This window comes from Delphinapterus leucas, chromosome 1 (genome assembly GCF_059928025.1).
Source record: "Delphinapterus leucas isolate spDelLeu-1000000601 "Yukka" chromosome 1, BTC_Dleu_Yukka2, whole genome shotgun sequence".
In the NCBI taxonomy this organism is placed as follows: domain Eukaryota; kingdom Metazoa; phylum Chordata; class Mammalia; order Artiodactyla; family Monodontidae; genus Delphinapterus; species Delphinapterus leucas.
The window spans coordinates 67342718-67359168 of NC_143129.1; the positions used below are offsets into that span (position 1 = coordinate 67342718).

Genomic DNA, 16451 nt, shown 5'->3' on the forward strand with positions numbered 1-16451 from the left:
AAACACAGAGGGGTTCCCCAGGGCTGTCGTCACTGGGTGACACGAGTCCCCTGGCTCCCTTGGGATCGTCCATTTTTGAGCTGATGAGTGGTGGCTGGATGGTCTACCCAAGGTGCAGGCCTCCACTAGGGCCGAGGCCAGAATCCTTTCAGGCCTCTGCACCTGAGGGAGGTTAGAGTGAAGGAAGCCATTGGTCAGAACTAATCAGGTGGCTTCTCCAAATATCTTCTTTCCCCCCAACAAAAGAAAATAATACCAAAAATAGAAAGAGTACAATAAGAAATATCCATAATCCCACCAGTCAGGAGCAATCACTGTTTACTTTTGTTTGTTTGTTTGTTTGTTTGCGGTACGCGGGCCTCTCACTGTTGTGGCCTCTCCCGCTGCGGGGCACAGGCTCCGGACGCGCAGGCTCAGTGGCCATGGCTCACGGGCCCAGCCGCTCCGCGGCACGTGGGATCCTCCCGGACCGGGGCACGAACCCATGTCCCCTGCGTCGGCAGGCGGACTCGCAACCACTGCGCCACCAGGGAAGCCCTACATTTTTTTAGTATACTTGCCTCCAGGGATTTTTGGCCGCATGCAGTAAATTTAGAAAATAGACTCAAGGCACATGTGGTTTTGGGACCTGCTTTTTCACTTAACAAGTGATTGTGAGCATTTTTCCCACCTGCAGATATCCCTGGAGAACACGATTTTGAATGGTTACGTGGTATTCCGTCCTCTGGATGGACTGTAGTTTATTTTTACAGTCCCCTGTTAGCTTACTATTTTATATAGCACTTTGATGAAGATGTATGTTTGTGGAATTGTGTTTTCAGTCACAGTAAACACGCTTTGAAGATTCTTGATGTGTAAAAGGCAGGCTCCCCTTCAGAAGCTTGTACAGGTTATTACTTCAGCAGCCGTTCATCGGCATCCTATCAAGACTGATAATAAGCACTGCAGACATAACTGGAAGTCTGTTGGCAGTAGGATGGGATGGGGAATCATTACTTTTGGGATATCCCGTCCTGGGTCCTGTGGAAGGTGGAGTGGGGGCCAACAGCTCAGGAGCAGAGCAGGGAAGTCGGTTTTTAGATGCCTCTCGCAGAACTGTGTATACGTGGATGCTCAGTAAGTGGAGGCAGCTCTCGGAGGCCGTATACTGCTTACTTGGATCTGAGGTCTAGGTAAGCGAGAGTGCGATTTCCACCAGCAAGCATGACCGATTCTCAAATCATGCCATCAAAATGCATCAAACGAGAGAGCATTTGCCTCTTTCGACGCCTTGCTCTTTCACGCTGGGAATATTTGCTGGGTGTCTACTCTGTGAAAGGCCCTGTGCTAAATCCTCGGATGGTAGGATACAGCATGAGCAGGACGCAGCCCTTGACCACCAGGAGTTCACAGCTTCATGGCAGAGGCTGACCCGTGGGTCCTGATGTGAACACAAAGCAGAATTAAGCGCTCTGACAGCTCCCGTGGCTGCTTCTGATGGCAGGGCCTGCAACGCTCTGGGGAAAAGGTGGCATTTGAGCTAAGTCCTAACAGTGAATAGGATTGTAGGGGCCCTTCCGAATGAAGAAGCCGCCTTTGATAAACAGTTATGGAGGACCTAACGTATGCCTGGCCAGGTGATTGGTGCTGGGAACGTGCAGCTGAAGGAGATGAACAGACACGCTGAGGAATTCGCAGTGTTGGTGGGATAGACATGTGGCCAGGTAATTTTAGGACCATGTGGTGTGTACGCAGAGCCAGTGTGTTCAAGGTGCTGTGAGAACGCAGAGGAGGGAGCAAGGCCGGAAGTGGTGAAAAAGCATGGCGTGTGGGACACAGCTGGAGACCAGGGGAAACAGCTGGTCATGGAAGAGGTGACGCACGTGAACAAATGGGGGTCACCGGTCATCTCACCAGAGATTTAATCCAGGCACCCCAGACCCCACAGCCTGCGCCAGGGTCACCCAGTGACAGAGCTGTGAGTCGAGAAAGGGCTTCTGCCTCTCCCAGTGATGACAAGTCACCAAGGCCTGGTTGTCTCTGGAAAATAGATCATTTCCTCCTGCGAGTGTAGCAAGATGGATTTGGCCATCACAGTGCTTTGCCCAGATCTTTGACTATAAGATATAGACTGCTGTAAAATTTGGTGTCTTCAAATATTTTCATGGCAGGTGCGATTAATTTTTTTATTATTGGTCATTCGTGTGGCTAAAAATACAAATTGACTGGACCAGCGAATTGATCATGTTCATATAAATGATCACAATCTGACCAGGAATTCAAACACCCCTTCCCCTGTCCCCATGAATTTTAGGGAATTAAATTTACTTGATATTAGTGATTTTGAAGGTTATGTATTTGCCTTCTATGTTGGAAACCTAAAGATGCAGCTGTGTGTGTGTGTGTGTGTGTGTGTGTGTGTGAGAGAGAGAGAGAGAGAGAGAGAGAATGAGAAAGAGAGGGAGAAGCAGAGACAGAGAGAGGTGGAGGGGATGGGTAGGAAGGAAGGGAGAGTGAGAGGGAGGGAAACAGGCGAGAGGAGGCAGTAGTAAAAGATAAGTGAGGAGAGAGGAGAGAAGAATAAGAGAAAGGGGGTGGAAGAAAGAGATGGGAACATCGGTAAGAAAGTGGAAGAAAACAAGGGCGGGGGGCATGATCTCTACTAGAATGTGTTACGTGCTAGTCACCTGCCGGGGGCCGCACTATGCCATTAACAAATGTAGATCCCAGCTAATCCTCACAACGACCCTATCAGTCCTCATTTTGCAGAAGAGCCTAGCGAGGTTTTGCAAACTCGCCCAAGTCCACATGGCTGGTAAGTAACTCGGCCAGTTTCTGAGATGCTAAAGGCTTTGGTTTTAGGGTTCTTTTGGCTAAATGTACATACATGGCAATGCTCAAATCTACACCTTTATCAAGATATAAACATGCCAACATCTGTCCACAAAAGGAATTTTTTTAATGGGTTTCATAGATTTGAAACTTCATTTTTTAAACTTAAGCCTCATTTAGGCCTAGTTGCAGGTTCAAAGGAAAATATAGAACAAAAGCAACTCCCTATTCCCTGCAGGTTAATACAGGCCAAAACGGAGGGGTTTTCCTTTGTTTTCCATACTCTTAGCTGTCTTCTGAAGCTCTCCATCTTTTCTCCAACAACTCATTTTTAGACACGAGCCCAAGCACCACCCTTGGTCCCCAAAGAGCCTTTTGTGATGTCACGTGTAACTTCAAAGTGGTAATGCCCGTAGGGGCTCCAATGCTTAGCTCTCCTGCCACGAGATCACCCACTTAGATAACGACCCCTGTTTTTACTTTTTTTTTTTTTTTTTGCGGTACGCGGGCCTCTCACTGTTGTGGCCTCTCCCGCTGCGGAGCACAGGCTCTGGACGCACAGGCTCAGCGGCCATGGCTCACGGGCCCAGCCGCTCCACGGAATGTGGGATCTTCCCGGACCGGGGCACGAACCCATGTCCCCTGCATCGGCAGGCGGACTCTCAACCACTGCGCCACCAGGGAAGCCCCGTCGTAATGATTTTGATGACTGGTTGAACGTGGCTGGTCAGAGGAGACGGGGACAAGCTCATGTTCCCCACGCCTGGCCTCCCACACCTACCTGTACACTCACCCCTGAAGTGTTGCCTGAGGTCAGAGGGCCTGCACGAGTTTTAAATGGGCAGAGGAAAGTAGGAATATCCGCCTTGTTTCTTTTTAAAAGTGGAGAAAACCTTCCTGGAAGTGCCCCCAATCCCACCCCAGCAAACTCCCCTCACATTTCATTTGCTAGATGATGTCACACAGGTCAGTGCCTCAGCTGGTCACCTGGCAAGGGAGGGGATACCACCAGCATGGCCTGATTCATCCCCTGGTGCTTAGAAGGGCCCAGCGTCCCCTGTGGTCACAGCAGTTTTGCAGGAGCAAGTTAGGGATTCTGTCTTCAGGAAGGAAGGGGGAAAGGTCAGTGCACAATGTCCCAGCTCTGTCCCCGCTGCCATCTAAAGGGAGGCCCCATCCAGCCCTTTCCCCCCACTCGAGCCCATTCTGTCCTTGGAGCAGATCTATGCCAGACGTTCTGTGATTCCCATCTTCCTGGTGAAGGAACTGAAGCTCTGAGAGCTTAGCTCAGCTACCCAAGGTCACACAGCTAGTGGATAGCAGAGTCGCCATCTGAACCCAGGGATCGCCAACTCCAAAGGCATGCTTCTTTCACGGGGCTGCACGGCCTTTGCAAGATGCGAACCCAGATGTCAGCAGAAGACAGGAATTGCTTTACCCCAGGCTCTGTGCAGGGGTTCTGTAATCCATACCATAATCACGGTGGTTTCCTCTCATCACGCTCCACGCTCAGAAACACTCTTTCCAGGCTAGACCTTGGTGGGGCCTCGAGGCTTGAGACCAGCAGTCCCTGTCTTGCCTCTGATTTGGAAGGCCTTTCATACAGGGACCCCTCCATGAGAGCCTGCCCCAGGCAGCAGGTGGTAATTCAGGCCATGGCCCCTGTCCCTGAGCTCTAGTGCCCAGGGGTGACTCAGGAAGGTCCTGGTGGAGCAGGTGGTTCACAGGTGGTGTGTGAGGCTCATAGCCATAGTCATCTCCTAAGGTCCTGCCTGTAGCAGGCAGCCTCAGTGTGGTCACCCCTGTCCCGCCGCACGTTGCCCTCCTGCAGAAGCTCCACCATTAAAGAACATTTCCTTTGGATAAAATGTCCGGGTGGGGAGGCTGGTGGTTTACTTTCAACCCCATGGTCTAAATCCTCCCACCCACTCCAGTTAAAGGGTCAGAGCTCAGCTGGCTGGCAAGGCTCTGCACGCCCCGGCCCCCCTGGCTCCTTTTCTCCCCGCGCACCATCACCCCGTGCCGGCCTGGTTGAGCTACAGGCAGCTTCCTCATTGAGCCGGTGCTCAGGTACATCTCCGCGTCTCGCCAAGGCTGGCGTTCTGCCTCAGCTGTTCCTGGGCCAGTGCCTCTGTTCTTTCAAGACCTGAGTTTGTGTGCCATCTGGTCCAGGAAGTCCGCCCTGACCCTGCAGTCTGGATCCGAGGCCCCATCAATATGAATCAGTAGTTCTCCAGGCCTCTCTCCTTCTTCACAGAGCTGAGGGGTTAGGAACCACCCCTGGTCTGTGGACTCCGGAACAAGACGGTTTGCAGGGAATTGCTGGCATGTGCGCTGGGGACTGTAGAGTCAGGTTGCCCCGGGTTTTATCTTGTTTCTTCCCCTTCCTTATCTAGAGCAGATTATTTATCCTTTCTCTGCTGTTAAGATGAGGATAATGACAATGCCAGTCACTCTAAAGACTTCTTGTGAGGATTAAATATCCCCTTTCTGCTCCAGAGCCTCGTACCCTGCTTATGTGTCTGTCTCCCCCTGCACCTTTTTTACCTGTATTCCTGGTGCATAGCACGGTGCTTGGCATGTGGCAGGCCTTCAGTAAACGTTCACTGAATGAATGTACCCCATTATCCTTAGATGTTCTTCTGGTTTCTGAGGACCCTCTGAAAACAGCTCTAAAAGGATTACTGTCAGAAACACAGAAGTGATCTGGTTTGATGCACGATCCCTTAGAACTCCTGGAGATGCCTGAAGACTAGTCACACCCCGAAACGTGAGCGGGCTCTGGAAACAGGGCCGCCTGAGCTCTGTGTTCTTCCTGGTGTCCAGCCGTTCTCCGATGAAGAGTTCCACGGAGCTGTGTCTCATGGCCAGTCTGTGACTTGTCCAGGGAGGGTTGAGAGAAGGTGCTACTTTTAGAAGCATTCACCCCATGGCAGTGTTGAATGAGAGAAATCCAACAGAGCTCGCCACCTAGGAGAGCAGTGGGTGCCCCTTCTGGTGTGTCTTCTCTATTTTACTCGTCTCCCTCACCTGCCTCCATTCTTTTTCTAGCTACTATGCTGTCCTGTACCCCATGGTGTACCCCATGAAGATCACAGGCAATCGAGCCGTGGTGGCGCTTGCCTACATCTGGCTTCACTCCCTCATTGGCTGCCTGCCACCTCTGTTTGGTTGGTCATCGGTGGAGTTTGACGAGTTCAAGTGGATGTGTGTGGCCGCGTGGCACCGGGAGCCTGGCTATACCGCCTTCTGGCAGATCTGGTGTGCCCTGTTCCCCTTCCTGGTCATGCTGGTGTGCTATGGCTTCATCTTCCGCGTGGCCAGGGTCAAGGCACGCAAGGTGCACTGTGGCACCGTGGTCCTTGTGGAGGAGGACGCGCACAGGAACGGGAGGAAGAACTCCAGCACCTCCACCTCTTCCTCGGGCAGTAGGAAGAACGCCTTTCAGGGCGTGGTCTATTCGGCCAACCAGTGCAAAGCGCTCATCACCATCCTGGTGGTCATTGGTGCCTTCCTGGTCACTTGGGGCCCCTACATGGTCGTCATCACCTCTGAGGCCCTCTGGGGGAAGAACTATGTCTCCCCAACCCTGGAGACCTGGGCCACTTGGCTGTCCTTTACCAGTGCCATCTGCCACCCGCTGATCTATGGACTCTGGAACAAGACGGTTCGCAAGGAACTACTGGGCATGTGCTTTGGGGATCGGTATTACCGGGAACCGTTTGTGCAGCGGCAGAGGACTTCCAGGCTCTTCAGCATTTCCAACAGGATCACAGGTAACTTGGGAACTTGTCAGGGAAGGGATGCCCACCCTCAGGCGGGTGTAGCCTGTGGTCCTGCAGGCGCTCGGGCAGGTTGATGGGCGAGGTCTCAGACTCACTGCTGCTTCAGGGCTTAAAACACAGGTTTCCTTTGGGGAAGGAATATCCCAGAGTGTCCACTGTGATTCCCAAGCAGATTTCCTGAGCTCAGCAGTTCAAGGCAGGGTACACCAGAGTTCAGAAATCCGTGTTCTGTGACCACAGCCATGGCCCGCTGGCCTGGAGAGTAGATCTAGATAGATCTATCTAGAGAAAAAAGAACCCAAGCATTGGACCAGGCTGCCTTCACCTTTCAGTGTTCCTTGAAGGCAGGGTCCTCTTTAAAGCACTTCCTGCCCTCCTCAGCTACTCCTCCTGGACATACTCCGTCTTGGGCCTTTCCTCACGGGTCGGTGGTTTCCTCGTATTGTCGCTAATAATTCAGGACGTGTCGATGGCGTACCTCCACTCTCTCATTGAAATGTCACTATCTGGTGTGTGTACAGCTGCTCCTCCATTTGGTAATTTATTTCGGAGCTCACAGTTTCTGGACATGATCCCATCCCCTTTGATGAGACCCAGAGGAATTAGTCTAGTGGGGGATAGATTTTTTTTTTTTTAAACCTTTTTCTTTTGAGATAATTTTGGACTCAGTGAAGAGTTGGGAAAACAGCACAGAGAATACCCATCCACCCAGCTTCTCCTAGTGCTAACATCTTGCCTAACCGTAGCACAGCTATCAAACCTAAGACATCGCCAGGGGTGCAGCGCTATTAACAGCTACAGACTTGACTCAGATTTCACCCATTTTCCCATTGATGTCCTTTTTCTGTTCCAGGATCCAGTCCGGGATCCCACGTTGTATTCAGTTGTCACATCTCCTTTGTCTTCTTCAGTCTTTGACAAAGTCTTTTTTTTTTTTTTTTCCTTGTCTTCCATGACTTGACACTTTTTGTAGAGTCCTGATCGGGGATTTTATAGAAGGCCCCTCAATTTGCATGTAGCACATGTGTTCTCAGGGTCACAATGAGGTAATACCTTTTTGGCAGGCAAGGCTGGGCAGGTGATGTGCTCTTCCTAATGAGCGTGCCAGGGGTACAGGTCTTCTTACTAGCTAGTTCTTACCCTCATCTCTCGGTTGATGTCTTAGCTTGGGCTGCTACAACAAACTACCGTAGACTGCATGGCTTAAACAACAGACATTCATTTTTTCACAGTTCAGGAGGCTGGAAGTCTGAGGTCAGGGTGGCAACATGGTTGGGTTCCGGTGAGGACCCTCTCGCAGGCTGTCCTTTTGCTGTGTCCTCCCATGGCGGAGGGCTGGGGAGAGGGACAGGAGAGAGCAAGCTCTCCGGTCTCTTCTTATAAGCACCCCACCCTCATGACCTCTTCTAAACCTCAGTACCTTCCCAAGGACCCATCACACTGGGGGTTAGGGCTTCGGTGTATGAATTTGGTGGCAAGTACTTTCAGTCCCTACAGTTAAGGTGGCGTCTGCCAAGTTCCCCCACTGTAAATTCACTGTTTTTTCCATTGTCATTAATAAGTACAACACAGCAGGTATTTTGAGGCTCCCACTGTTTGTAGCATGCACTCGTGGATCTTGCCCCTGCAGTTATGACTGTGTTGTTTGAGGGAGACTGTCATCTGGACAGGCTGTTGGAAAAGAGACTCTGAGGGCACTGATCAGACCATATTCAAGGAAAGCTCCAGTTCAGACTGCAGTTCTAGTATCTTGCCAGATGACTTTGGGCAACTCATGCTGCTCGAGATAATCTTTCCTCCTCAGGAAATAGGTCTTCCACCTACCCTCTCAAGAGAGTGGAAAGAAATAACAACTCTTAATTATCATGAATATTCAGTGATAGTGATGATAGGAGTCTTTTCCATGTGGCAATTAAACAAACCAATGTCACTGATTTATCTCAGGGACTGATGGAGTGTTCCTTCTTGAGAAAGGAAGGAATTCTGGGACTTTTAATTTTGACTATAGGAGAAAAAAATCTCTCAGGACCCCAGTATTTTAATTCCTGAAATGCCCACCCCCTGCCACTGGCAAGACCATGATTCCAAGTGTGACTTGTGAGCCAGGAGGAGTACATTCAGGGTTTGGTTTCATTTCACTGATGAACTTATTTGTTCAGATTTTGTAAAATCACTTACCTTCTAGGCAAAAAAATAAAAATAAAAAAAGCATTCAATGTTTTCGATTCCAATGAAGTTAAGAATGAGGAAGGGAAAAAAATGAGGAAGGAGAATGGAGGAGGAGAGGGTAGATAGAACAGAAAGAAACATCTGCTTTGGGGGCCAGATTTTCCATGCAAGCCACTTGAGATTATCCTGGAAGAGTGTGTGAGGCCGTGAGAACAGGCGGAAAACACCCGCTGTGGTTGGGTTGGCAAGTCCAAGGCGGTGAGCAGTCTCCTCACTGAGGGAAAAGCAGTCTTGTGGGATGTGTTTGGGCTGAAGAGCATGTGGGATGATGGGTTCTGAGTTGCTGGCCTTCCCCTTGAATGGGAGCTGGGGGCATCCCTGCTGTCTCTTCCCGGGACATCCTGACATCAGGAGGTGGGCAACAGCGTCAGCAGGAGTCTTGGAAAAAGAGCAGAATGCAGTGCCCACCCCAGCTCCGCGCTCTGCTCCAGCCATGCCAGGAATGCCCACAGCCTTTCTGGTCAGGAGGGAGAACTCTGCCTTCCACCTGGCATCCCTGGTAAGAAGGATGGTAAGATTTGTTCCAAAGCCAGCAAGAAAAGGCTCGGAGGCCCTGTCTCGGTTTTGTTCCTCTCCGTTTGCATAGGCATCTGCAAAGTTTTCACCAAAGGATTCAGTACATGGAATTATAAACTTTCCTAACCGTGCTTGTGAGCACAGGTGCGGTGAAGTGGCATTCCACAAACACCTGGCGCTTTCCTACTGACTCTGGGAGGCCAGGAGTTTTACACATGCAGTCATGTTTATTTCATACATAGATTTCAGCCATAATCCATGGGTTTTGGTTTTCTCATTCTATTAGCCCCAAACTGAAGAAGTGCATCAGCTTAGGTTTTCCCTGGGTGCCAGCTGTCACCGGGCCACCACAATACGTTCTGCTTGTGAGGTCTCATTAGCAGATTCCCATGGGGCTCCCCTAGGAATTGAGATCTCTGGCCTCCCTGGGGTTTGCCGGGCAGGGCCACTTCATGGTGGGTAGGTCAGCCCTGGAGTGGACATTGATTCCAGTGCTGAAAGGTGAGCTAAATGCTTACGTTTGGTCTTGGGAGGCCAGACTACAACTCCAAAGCTGACAGGTGGCTACAGGTGATCGGAGCAAAGAAGGGGCCTTCAGGAGAAAGGGCCACAGGCTTCTTCAACAGCTCTGCCACTCGCCAACCCAGTTGGGGTGGACAGCCCAGACATCAGCCCAACCCAGGCTTCGAGGGAGGCCTGGGCATGGTGGGAGGCCAGCCTCTCCAAATGCTGCACTCGTGTGATGCTCGAAGCTCCTGGAACCGGGAATAGAGCCTTCCCAGCTGTCTTCTGCAGGGAAGGACGCTGACTCCCATTTGCTCAGAGGAAATGCCCCACCTCAGGGCCCTTGTGAGGTCTGGGCTGGAGGGAAGGAAGGAGACCCTGGGGCCTTTGAATTTTCCTTCCTTGCTTTTACCAAGTTCCCTTCCTGGCACCACCTAGAGGTCTTCTGGTTACTTCAAAGTGCCAATGTCACCCCAGAATTGCACTCTGTTCTTTTAGCCTCTCAAAGGCACTCATGACTCTTCTGGCCACTCCAGGCTTCTGATCTGATCCCTGTGCCTGTCGTTTGGTGCCTTTTTCTTGCTTTCTTTTTAAAAAAAAATTTTGTGAAAGGGGTTGGATCGGGCCCAGCCCAGTAGACGTGTTGTTGTTTCATGTGAAAAAACTCAGGGTAACTGAGTCTACTCTCCAGTGGTAAAATGCTGGATAAACGCAGAATAGAGAGTTGCCGCCCGGCTGCCCTGTTTCCACATCTCTTAGCCGAGCCGCATTGGTCTGGCTCCAGTGATTTCTTCCGCTGGTAGAGACCAGGACTTGTGCCTGGCTTTCACTGCAGCCTCAGAGATGGTGTCCAGAACCCACTGTGGCCTCAGCCGTCCCGGTTGGCAGTGGATGTTCCCCCGGCGGCCCACCCCTCCGCAAGCCGGGCTTCCAGCTGAGACATAGTCATATTCTGAGGCCAAGACCCTGGAGGTGGCTGATCATGTTTGGGCTCTTCTCTGGCCCCAGACCTCCACACCAACCCTCAGGAGAGGGGAAGGCTCCTTGCAAAAGTGCTTTCCCCACAGGCCATGACAGGGAGCTTCTGAGAGCAACGTGCTCTGACTGCACGGGTTCAGCCCCCATCATTTCCTCCGTGGCTCTGAAGGAGAAAGGAGGGCATGTGTGTCATGTCGCTTTGTCCCCTCAGAAGAATTAGGATGAAGGTACAGGGTGGAGGTGTCTCCTGTCTGTAGGTTTGCTGGGGGGGAACGCTGGTGGTCCTTCGTGGCAGGTAGGTAGGTCTTCCTCGTGAGATCGGAGGAGTTTGACTTTTCTGTGCTTTTTTTAAATTGCTAAGAGTGCCTTTTTTTGTTAACTCCATGGACTTTATGGCCTCCAGCTCTTTTGTTCATGGAGTCATTATTTTCTCAGTTTTCTAAGGACACCCAATTAGAATTCTGTTTTGTTTTCTGAAGCTCCCTGCATTGTCTCCTGAGACATCCTTTTTTCTCCTTTCTCTCCTTCCTCCCTTACTTTTTTATTCCCCCATCTCTGCTAGTGCCTTTCCTTAAGTATCTGGTGATCTCCACTGTCTCTCACGGTTAGTAAGTCAGCCCAGGAAAGCCGGCGGGAAGCCCTGGGCGATGGTGGGACTGGGCCGTCTCACAGGGTGCCCAGATCTTGGGGTTTGTGGGGCTTTTCCTCTGGCTGGCTGGATTACCCTGGAGACGGGGTCTCTGGTCTCCTGCCCAGGTTAGGTGAGGCAGTAGGGTGGGGCTCCCACTGGTAACTATGTAGCCTCTCATTGTTCCCTCGGTTTTTGCCACGTTGCCATGTGCCTGGTGTCGCTAAGGCCAGAGTCCCCCAGTTCACTCTGCCCACTCTCCTGCCAACATGGGGAACGGGAGCCTGGACCCTGAACTGGGAACAGCAGTGGAGGCGACCCACTGCTTCCTGTAGAGACTTTCCATCAAGCCCCACCTGCCTGCAGAGACTCTGGGCCTCCAGTTCCTGAGCTTCTGGGGGCCTCCTTCCAGGCCTCCCCCTCTGCCAGCCTCAGCTCTTTCCTGGGCTAGTTCCACTGCCCACTTCCCACCTTCCAACTTACAAACATCCTCTTCATTTGGGGGTTTCGGCCTCTTCAAAAAACATCCCTTTTGGTATTCAGGTAGGATCTCAGGAGTTAAACACGCACCCGTGTTTAACTGGAAGATCTTCTCCCAGGACTGTTCACCTCGTTTCCTCTCCCACCTGCCTTGTTGGTGTTTGACGTTTGTCACGAGCGCTTCCCCTCTGGGGGGACCCAGTGAATCCTGTCACAGACTCCCCGGGATAGGAACAAGGGGCGAAGTGAAGGAAGGGCAGCTAAGAGCTTCGTGTCCTCAGTGCGTGGAGAGCACGCTTTGCGAGGAGGACAGAGCGGACGGGAGCGGAGGCGAGGCCTCTGGGGACTGGGTGGGCCGTGGATTGTGCAGTCAGTGCCGACCTTGCCTTGCAGACCTGGGCCTGTCCCCACACCTCACGGCACTCATGGCAGGCGGGCAGCCCCTGGGTAACAGCAGCAGCACGGGGGACACCGGCTTCAGCTGCTCTCAGGACTCAGGTAAGCCCCTCACCTGTCGCACTTCCCCAGTGCCTGCCGGGTGGGAGCTGGTGGGGAGAGGGATGTCTCCCAGGGTGTGGAGGGGCGAGAGGCAAGGGTCTGGGTGTCCAGTCATGGCTCTTCAGCATCTCTGTGCCCCAGTTTCCTCCTCTCTATAGTGGGGATCTCAGCTCCTGTTCTCTCTGCCATGCAGGGTTGTTGTGAGATTCAAATTAAGTGAAAGCCTTTGAAAAGTTAAAATGCTAAGTGATTGTCAGTTGTTACTCGAATTATAATAACCATCGTCCAGTGCAGGCTCCGGAGTCAACCTGCTTGGTTTTCAGTCTCGAATTGACTTTTTTTTTTTTTTTTTTTGCGATACGCGGGCCTCTCACTGTTGTGGCCTCTCCCATTGCGGAGCACAGGCTCCGGACGCGCAGGCTCAGCGGCCATGGCTCACGGGCCCAGCCGCTCCGCGGCATGTGGGATCTTCCCGGACCGGGGCACGAACCCGTGTCCCCTGCATCGGCAGGTGGACTCTCAACCACTGCGCCACCAGGGAAGCCCTCGAATTGACTTTTAAGAGCTGTGTTATCTCAGACAAGCTGCTCAGTCTGTTTCTAAACCTTCGCGTTTCTCCATTTGTGAACTGGGGCAGCCGTCCCTCTATCAAGGGCAGCTCCAACCAGGTTGGATACCTTGTCACCATCATTAGATGCCCTGCGACATGCCTATGGGGAACTCGGTCTCCCCAAAGAAACACATCTCCAGCAGCATTCTCCAGACCCTCCCTGTAGCTGCGGCCCAGGGGATGGTGCCGGCCCAGGACTCCTCCCCCCAGTGGCAGGCTCTGTGATGTCACAGTCTGCTGCCGACCGCTCTGGGGACCCAAGTGCCACACCCCGTGCTTGCCAGTTCATGACTGGATGAGAGGCTTGTGGGCAGAGGCCGTCGGTGTCCCTACGTCAGTCATTCATGGAGCTGACGAAGCACCCCGTCCCGGGGCTGCCGTCTGGCCGTGTTCTGGGCGTGAAGGGAGGGTGCTAAATCCTGGCCCTCGACAGCAGGCTGTCTGTGGGCATTTCCCTCCCTGCTCTTGCATCTCTCCTGCCGGGACCTTTGGAAAACTCCTCTCTGCCTTGACCTGTGTTTCTTGGCCTGAGCCTGTGTCACGGAATTCCGGGGGGACCGGCCGTGGGCAGGGACCCAGCCCAGGCCTCCTGTCGTGGAGCATTTCCCCGCAGGCAGAACGTTCCCTGAGGATGTTCTCCCACTGGCAGCCCGGAGGCTTGAACCACTGGTAACACCCGCCCTTGTAGGCCCGAGTCCCTGCTGCGACTTGAAGGACGGGAGGGTCTCTGTCTCTCCTCGGGCTCCCTCCCTCTTCTCAGACAACCAGCAGGAATCCAGAGGCAGAGTGACATTGATTCATTTAACAGATATTTACTTGCCAGGCCCTTGCTTTGAGCAGACACTGCACTAGGTTCCGGAGATGTAGTGGTAAACTGCCCTCATGGGGCTTTCCGTCTAGTGGGAAAGACGGCCATCCCATGTGCTTTAAATGGGTGAATTGTGTGGGATGCAAATTATACCTCAATAATTCTGCTTTTAGTAAGGGTTATAAGGGTGATGAGAGCTATGAAAGGGGAAGCTGAGTGCCGTGAGGACACGTAACGGAGTTGTATGTGCCCCCTGTTGGGGAGAACTTGTCGGGGGGGAGGGTGGTGTTAGAAAAGCTTCTCTGAGGAAGTGATGTTAAAACCTGAAGAGTGAATAGGAGGTGACCAGGCAAAAAGGAGTAAGGGGACAGTGTCGTAAGCCAGTGGTCCCCAACCTTTTGGGCACCAGCGACCGGTTTCGTGGAAGACAATTTTTCCACGGACCAGGGAGGGCGTGGTTCAGGCAGTGATGCCAGCGATGGGGGAGCCGCAGGTGAAGCTTCGCTCGCGTGCCCACCATTCTGGCTGCTGTGCGGCCCGGTTCCTAACAGGCCGCAGCCCGGTACCGATCCGCGGCCTGGGGCTTGGGGACCCTTGTTGCAGGCAGAAGAAAGAGCATGGGCTTTGGGGGTCACACAGACCGGAGTGTGAGCTTCAGCCCCGCTGTTTATTAGCCGTGTCCTCACGAGTGATGACTTTCATTGATGAGGCACCTGTTGTGCGCCAGGCAACGTGTCACATCGTCACACGTCTCAACTCAAAATCCTCCCAGCAACTCTATGAGGTAGAGAGAATTACGATCCCCATTTTGTAGGCATGGAAGGATGCTGAGGGACTAAATATCCTGCCTGTGATCCTAGATCTGTCCGATTTGGGAAGCTGTGTGCTGAACCACCATGTTGTGAAGTCCGCTAGAGGAACACGCCTTTTCAGGTTGCTCTGCAAAAACACACGAGGGGGGCTTCCCTGGTGGCGCAGTGGTTGAGAGTCTGCCTGCCGATGCAGGGGACACGGGTTCGTGCCCCAGTCCGGGAAGATCCCACATGCCGCGGAGCGGCTGGGCCCGTGAGCCATGGCTGCTGAGCCGGCGCGTCCGGAGCCTGTGCTCCGCAACGGGAGAGGCCACAACAGTGAAAGGCCCGCGTACCACAAAAAAACATATGAGGAGCTCCCAGCTCCCCTTTCTTCCTAATTTCCTGAGCACCAAGGCCTTGAAGGACTGATAGCTGGAGACTAAGACAGAACAAGACTGGTCCCCCCGCCCCGCCCCTGCCTGCCCGCCTGCCCAGCTCTCTCTCATAGGACTTCCTTCCTTTCTGCCTTTTCCCCACTTTTTGGGGGGCATATTTCTCAATCCCTTTTTGGCTCCCAAAGAACTTTACATGTTCAGGTTTGAAATGTTTATTTAGCACAGCATACTTTAACTAGAATGATAGAAATTCAAACTGTAAGAAGAATCACTGTGAACACAAAGCCCCTTTAATAGGGCCCCCTCCTCCACTCAGCCGGACTGCCCTTCCCCATTCCAGGTCTGGCAGACTCATCACTTGTGAGTCTGCTCGCTGTGGCGGGTAACCCGTCCGCCTGGATAACGCTGCTGTATTTTTGGTGTGTCTGAAGCAGCCCCAGTGGCTGGCTGCAAACTCCCTGAAATGGGATGAGAGACAGTGTGTGTCCTGGGCAAATGCTGCAGGGCACTTGGTTGCACCTGATTGTGGGTTTGAATAAATGAAAGGGGAGAGAGGGACGCAAGGGGTGTGAGCGAGGGTGAGAAAGGTGGCGAGAAGGACTTGGTGTTGCCTGTTGTAGGCGCACAGTCTGCCCTTGGTTTTAGGAACGGATGTCATGCTGCTCGAAGACTTCACGTCTGATGACAACCCTCCCTCCCACACTTGCCCACCCAAGAGGAGGAGCTCAGTGACATTCGAAGATGAAGTGGAACAAATCAAAGGTGGGTTTCTGTGACTGATGGCTTCAGGGAAACAGGGGAAAGGAAAGGATCTTAGGAAAGCTCCTTGGCCCAGCCTGCTCCCATCCCCAGCACACCGGGGCTCCCGCCTTTGCCCAGCCCCATGTCACTCCCGACCTGCCAGTCTCACTTAAGTCCTTAGGCTTCCAACTCTCGGAGCAAGCAGCATCTAAGGCTGGGCAAGCAGTGGCCTACGTACACAGACAGACAGACACACACGCACACACAATTCCCATCTCCTCCCTCAGGAAGTTGCCCGACTGGATACAACAGTTTCTGAGCCCTCCGCGGTTTCTTTCCTTTATGGATGATGTGTGGTTATGAGTCTGAACCTGCCCTCTTTGAGCCTCGGCTTCCTCCCGTGGAAAATGGAAGTCATTGCCCAGTGAGTGCGCCGACTTCACCGGAGGCAAAGGCCGCCGTCTCGATTGGCCTGTTGCCTCTGAAGCTGATGGGGGCGCTGGGATTCTGTGAGAGGAATGAGTTCTGCTATAATCCAGTCCCTACGTTTTTCTGCTCTGGTTGCTCTGAATTCAACCCTCAGCACTGTCGGTGCCTCTGGAACTTGGGGTCTAGCTTCCCATCCAGATATGCTGACTAGAAGAGTGACAAAGGAGCCGTCCAGGCTGCCCACA

At 52.7% G+C, this 16451-nt stretch overlaps 1 protein-coding gene across 6 annotated transcripts in view; it reads left to right on the forward strand.

Annotated features, from left to right (window-relative positions):
* GPR161 (G protein-coupled receptor 161) overlaps window positions 1-16451 on the forward strand; it is a 71330-nt gene that overhangs the window by 27109 nt on the left and 27770 nt on the right. For 5 of the 6 annotated variants that reach the window (XR_002642797.2, XM_089911550.1, XM_089911554.1 and 2 more), the window contains 3 exons: window positions 5863-6587; window positions 12325-12429; window positions 15682-15798. Coding sequence is in view for 4 of the 6 variants with exons in the window: in XM_089911550.1 (XP_089767676.1) it covers window positions 5863-6587; window positions 12325-12429; window positions 15682-15798 (947 nt within the window). In the remaining 2 variants the exon portion in view is untranslated. Of the gene's footprint in view, window positions 1-5862; window positions 6588-12324; window positions 12430-15656; window positions 15799-16451 lie in introns of all 6 variants that reach the window. The other variant, XR_002642800.2, reaches the window with a different exon arrangement.